The 5,841-nt window shown below is 40.3% G+C and overlaps 1 protein-coding gene across 2 annotated transcripts; it reads left to right on the forward strand.

Moving 5' to 3' along the window:
- The first annotated feature begins 198 nt into the window (after positions 1-198).
- Positions 199-2,702, forward strand: LOC9298969 (uncharacterized protein At4g15970). Of its 2 annotated transcripts, XM_021017937.1 has the most exons (5): positions 199-405; positions 993-1,183; positions 1,464-1,835; positions 1,915-2,396; positions 2,490-2,702. In XM_021017937.1, the coding sequence occupies exons 1-5, from the start codon at positions 285-287 to the stop codon at positions 2,560-2,562; spliced, it is 1,239 nt and encodes a 412-aa protein (XP_020873596.1). In that variant the 5' UTR covers positions 199-284; the 3' UTR covers positions 2,563-2,702. The 2 variants fall into 2 exon arrangements, with proteins under 2 accessions (XP_020873596.1, XP_020873590.1); XM_021017931.1 differs by lacking the exon at positions 199-405 and having other exon boundaries at positions 790-1,183; positions 2,490-2,701.
- The last annotated feature ends 3,139 nt before the right edge of the window (positions 2,703-5,841 follow it).

A 5,841-nucleotide genomic window follows, 5' to 3' on the forward strand; every position in this document is an offset into this window, starting at 1 on the left:
ATTGGGCCAGTCGGCAATCCTACTACGGTAGAGAAAATGATTTCGAAGGATTTCAAAACGCAGCGGTTTTTATCATTCGAGGATAGATCCATTAAACGCTGCGTTTATATTCAAGATCCTACGGTAGAAAAGTTTTTCTTCTCGACAATCCTACGGTAGAGATAATTTCGAAGGATTTAATTAAAGCTATAACCGTTTCTCTTCGAAAGAAATAAAAAGAAAAAAAATTTGAAACTACTTTATAACCGCCTCGACGATGACCAACGTCTTCAACGTCGGCGAAGATGAATCTATCGAACCGTTTTGGCTCCAACTCCAAGACGGCGATACCCAACGATTCTTCCTCCGACGAGAATCGTTCTTCTTCCGCCGTCACCGCCGCAACTTCCGTCGTAATGCCGCCGTGCTCCAGCAATGTACTTGGAGCCAAACGCAGCGTTTTGTTCTTTGAGGATAATTCCTTATACGCAGCGTTTTATCTTTGGAGGATAATTCCTTAAACGCAGCGCTTCATTTTCAAGATCGTACGGTATACAATTGGGCCAGTCGGCAATCCTACGGTAGAGAAAATGATTTCGAAGGACTTCAAAACTCAGCGTTTTTCATCTTTCGAGGATAGATCCGTTAAACGCAGCGTTTTATTATTGGAGGATAAACGCTGCGTTTATATTCAAGATCCTACGGTAGAAAAGTTTTTCTTCTCGACAATCCTACGGTAGAGATAATTTCGAAGGATATATTATTTAAAACATTTAAATTAAAGCTGTAACCGCTTCTCTTCGAAAGAAATAAAAAGAAAATAAAATTTTTGAAAAAAAAATAATTTGAAACTACTTTATAACCGCCTCGACGATGACCAACGTCGTCAACATCGGCGAAGATGAATCTATCGAACCGTTTTGGCTCCAAGTCCAAGATGGCGATACCCAACCATTCTTCCTCCGACGAGAATTGTTCTTCCTCCGCCGCAACTTCCGTCGTAATGCCGCCGCGTTCCAGCAATGTACTCCGAGCTCTTCTTTTACTTTTCGTCATCGTCTTCTGCTTCTCCCTCTACAGAACTTCTGGTTATCTCAGAATCGTCGCTGACTCTTCCTCGACGCTCTCTCGCATTTTTCCCTCTTTCAATGATTCTTCCTCGTCTCCGTCTCCGTCTCCGTCTCCATCTCCGACTCTATCTCCGGTGAGTGTTCTTCCACATTGTTTCTTTATTTGGTGTTTATCATGAATCCGATGTTCGACTAAAGGAGTGTTCGATTTTAGGGATTTGAAATTGGAATCGATTTTGCGATGATTTCATTGAAAGATCGTGTTCTTCGTGTATTTCTTGCTATGAATTCATTTAAATAGCTCCACATTCGAAATCGTAGTCGCATTTGAGTTCGATTTCTGGATTTCGCAAGTTCTTCTTGATGTTACTGTGTTCAAGTTTTTCTTGATTTGGTTCTGTTTTGGTTTCTTAGGAAGAAATTGAGGAACCTAAGCTAGAAGAAGTTTTGCGTAGAGCTGCGACTAAAGATCGTACAGTGATTCTGACAACTTTGAATGAAGCTTGGGCAGCTCCAGGATCTGTGATTGATCTCTTCTTTGAGAGTTTTAGAATTGGTAAAAGAACAAGAAAGCTTTTGAAACACTTGGTGATCATTGCTTTGGATGCTAAAGCCTATTCACGTTGCAAAGAATTGCATAAGCATTGTTTCAGACTTGAAACAGAAGGTGTTGATTTCTCTGGCGGTGAAGCTTATTTCATGACTCCTTCTTACTTGAAAATGATGTGGAGAAGAATCGATTTCCTTCGCTCTGTTCTTGAAAAGGGTTACAACTTTGTTTTCACGGTAAAAAGTTTCTTTCACTCTTGGTGACTTAAAGAAACTTGTTAGTTGTTCTATTGAGTGATCCATTTTTGTTCTCTAGGATGCTGATGTGATGTGGTTCAGGAACCCTTTTTCGCGGTTTTACAAAGATGGCGATTTCCAGATTGCTTGTGACCATTACATAGGAAGGCCGAACGATTTTCGGAATAGACCAAATGGAGGATTTACCTTTGTGAGATCCAATAACCGAACTATAGGCTTTTACAAGTTCTGGTACGATTCAAGGCTCAAGTACCCCAAAAATCACGACCAGGATGTTCTAAATTTCATCAAGACAGATCCTTTCCTTTGGAAACTGAGGATTAGGATTAGGTTCTTGAACACAGTGTATTTCGGTGGATTCTGTGAACCAAGCAAAGATTTGAATCTTGTTTGTACAATGCACGCGAATTGCTGCTTTGGTTTGGATAGTAAGCTTCATGATCTAAGAATCATGCTTCAAGACTGGAGAGATTTCAAGTCTTTACCACATCATCGTAACCAATCCTCTGGTTTCACCTGGAACGTCCCACAGAATTGCAGGTTCTTTTTAGTTTAAATCTATCTTCGTTAGTCATTTTTTCGGTCTTTGAGATTGTTATACAGAGGATCAATGAAACGTTTTTGTTTTTGCAGTCTTGATTCACTTCGGCGGGTTGATTCTAAGGATAAAGAAGAGAGTGAATCACCAGGAGATTCTAAACAGTGAAGAGTGTGTGTTACAATGTATATAGAGAAACTGTTTTGAGATTTTTTTCACACGAAGAAATAGAAAGAAATATAGAAGAATATACTGTAAAATCATCAACCATTCTTAAAGAGAAATACATAACGCTAATGACGAATGACTTGTTCACTACTTCATTAGTTCATTGTCCCAAAATAGTTTATTTTCTCTAAATATTGACGTCGGAAATAGTTTAGTGAATTTCACAAAGAAGTTTTTTATTTCTTCTAAAAAGAAGATAGTAATCAACATCATGCAGTTTAAATGAAGCAACCAGCAAAACTGATGAAGAGAGCTAGAAAATGTAAGGTGGTCTTGTGGATAGTGGATAAACTGTAGAGATGGATTATTTATTTCACACTATCCTTTGACGTAGGCCTGGGCATTCGGGTACCCGTTCGGGTTCGGTTCTTTTTTTTCGGGTATCGGGTCTATTCGGGTAGGGGGTCAAGACCCATTCGGGTATTTTAAAAATTTGGTTCGGGTTCGGTTCGGGTTCGGGTCGGTTCGTGTATTTTAATAAAAAAAGCAAAATACCCGAAAATAACCAAAAATACCCGAAATATTTTCGGGTTCGGGTCGGGTTCGGGTTTTTAACTCATATATACCCAAATCTAACCGAAATACTCGATTTATCGAAAATACAATGGTTACTCTTTACCCAAATATAACCAAAAATATCTAAAATACCTAATATATTCGGATTTATGATTGTAATTTTAGGTATTTCGGGTATTATAAATATAAATATAACTAATATTTATAGGTGTATATTTGTATTCGGGTACATTCGGGTACATTCGGGTATTGGATTCGGTTCGGGTTCGGTTCGGGTTTTTTTCGGGTAGGAGGTTAGGACCCATTCGGGTATTTTTAAAAATCGGGTTCGGGTTCGGTTCGGGTATTGTTCGGGTTTTTCGGTTCGGGTATTCGGTTCCGGGTATTTTGCTCAGGCCTACTTTGACGGTCTAGCCTTTAGTGGGGTATGTCTTTGTCAATGTAGTAGTTTCAACTTATTGTCAATTAGAATTCATTTTTTTTTTTTGAATGTAATGTTAAATTATATTCAAAAGATAAAATAAACGTTTTTACAACTTGTGCAACGGTTTGCTAAAAAGGGAACAGCTGAGAAAAAAATTTAAACATTTAGACAGCCAAGAAACTTAGATACGAGCTTTGATCCATGTTTGGTATGCTGTCTCATATCGCATATCTCCTTTTATGCGAATCGCCGAAATCCGATTCCTTACTTGCTTATCAATCCAAGCTATTAGACAATATGCTGGTTGTGGACTCTCCCCGTGTCTTCTTCTATTCCGTTCTTGCCAAATCGTATAGACTACGACTTGCGTAACGTATCTTATAAGAAATCCATCCACTCTATCAAGCCGTTCATTTGAGATGTAATCGAGAATGAGGGGCCAGTTGATTGTGTACCTAGCTTTTAGAAGTCCTTTTGCAAGAGCTGCCCAGATTTGTGAGCCATATTGACATGAGAAGAAGAGGTGATCTCTGGTCTCCAACTGGTTTTGACAAAGTACGCAAGTTCCCGCTGCTCCTTGGTTCCATTTTATCATACGCTCACCCATCGAGAGTCTATTGTGGGCTGCTAACCACATGCAAAAAGAATATTTTGGTGTTGCGTATGCAAACCAAACTCCTCTATGCCATGAGATTGTGGTGGTCGTGGTTCGAATATGGTTCCATGTATCTTTCGTAGAAAACTTTGGCCCAAAAATATCATTCTTCCCCTTCCAAAGAAGTCTGTCTTCTCCATCATTTTTCCTTTGGTACGTTTGGTACAGTTCTTCCTCTATGGCATTTAAATGGTCCGTACGGTGCCTTCTTCTTCGCCGATTAGCCCACGCGTACGCCAAAGATCTCATCTTACTTATCCCCATGTCTATAAATCCACGGTTGCCCACACTGTCCACTAGGCTGCCCATTGATGACCAGTTATCATACCAAAAAGAAGTGTTTTCCCCATTGCCTACTTCAACTCTACAAAAAGGTTGTGCCATTGCTCTGTACTTGAGCAGTTTCTTCCATATCCATGAACCCGTTGTGTTACCATTATTTATAGACCAGAAAGAAGCCTTCTTAAGGAGGAAAGTTTGAATCCATTGTACCCAAAGAGAGTTGCTTTGGGAGCATATACGCCATATAAGTTTCAGACAACAAACCGTGTTTGCCTCTTTAAGCGACCGTAGGCCGAGTCCTCCTTCCTGTTTTGGTCTACAGACATTATCCCAAGAGATCTTAGCTTTATGTGATTTGAGCTCCGTACCCGACCAAAGAAACGCAGAACAGAGTTTTTCAATTTCCCGAATACACGCGCTTGGTAGCCTATAAGCTGCTAACCAAAAGTTGCATATGCTCCATAAGATTGAGGAGATTAAATTCAGTCTACCTGTGAAGGAGAGAAAGCGTGAGGTCCACGATTCAATTCTCTTTCGGAGCTGCTCAATCAAAGGTCTATAGTCCACCGTGGAGAGTCTCTTTGTGACCAATGGGAGCCCGAGATAACGGACTGGTAGGTGGCCTACCTCAAATGGAAAGAGTGATGTTAGCTGTTCCGTAGATGCGTCCCTGTTTCCCGCCACATAAAGAGTGGATTTCTCCATGCTAATTTTCAGACCCGAGCATTTGGCAAAATCATTGAACACCGTGACAATGCCTTCTACAGAGCGCACTCGACCATCCGATAAGACCATAAGATCATCCGCAAAGCTCAAATGTGTGAGACCCAAACCCTTACACCGTGGGTGATATCCAAATTTCTTTTCCTCGGCAGCTTTATCGAGCATTTTTGAAGGCACATCCATACTTATTACAAATAGATACGGAGAGAGAGAACAGCCCTGTCTCAAACCTCGAGAGCTTCGAAAATATCCTGCTAACTCCCCATTAACCTGGACAGAGAAAGAAGCCGTGGAAACGCATAGCATAATCCAGTGAATAAAAGTTGGCGGGAAGTTTAAAGCCGAGAGGACTTTACTCAAAAAAGACCATTGAACGGAATCAAAAGCTTTGGAAATGTCAATCTTTATGGCACAACTAGAAGAGACGGAGTCCTTGTGGTAGTCTTTGACAAGTTCAGTAGCAAGAAGCACATTTTCAATCAATAGGCGATCTTGGACAAATGCCGATTGATTTCCAGCAATAAACCTTGGGAGAATAACTTTGAGTCGGTTCGCAATGATTTTTGAAATCACTTTGTAGAGCACATTACAACAGGAGATAGGTCGAAAATCCTTCATC

Source organism: Arabidopsis lyrata, assembly GCF_000004255.2.
Source record: "Arabidopsis lyrata subsp. lyrata unplaced genomic scaffold ARALYscaffold_98, whole genome shotgun sequence".
In the NCBI taxonomy this organism is placed as follows: Eukaryota; Viridiplantae; Streptophyta; class Magnoliopsida; order Brassicales; family Brassicaceae; genus Arabidopsis; species Arabidopsis lyrata.

Bases quoted from the DNA above. Each gene is read 5' to 3' on its own strand.
- LOC9298969 (XM_021017937.1), top strand. From the start codon at position 285: ATGAATCTATCGAACCGTTTTGGCTCCAACTCCAAGACGGCGATACCC. The intron at 1,836-1,914 runs GTAAAAAGTTTC...TTTGTTCTCTAG, and splicing joins GTTACAACTTTGTTTTCACG to GATGCTGATGTGATGTGGTT. The intron at 2,397-2,489 runs GTTCTTTTTAGT...TTGTTTTTGCAG, and splicing joins AACGTCCCACAGAATTGCAG to TCTTGATTCACTTCGGCGGG.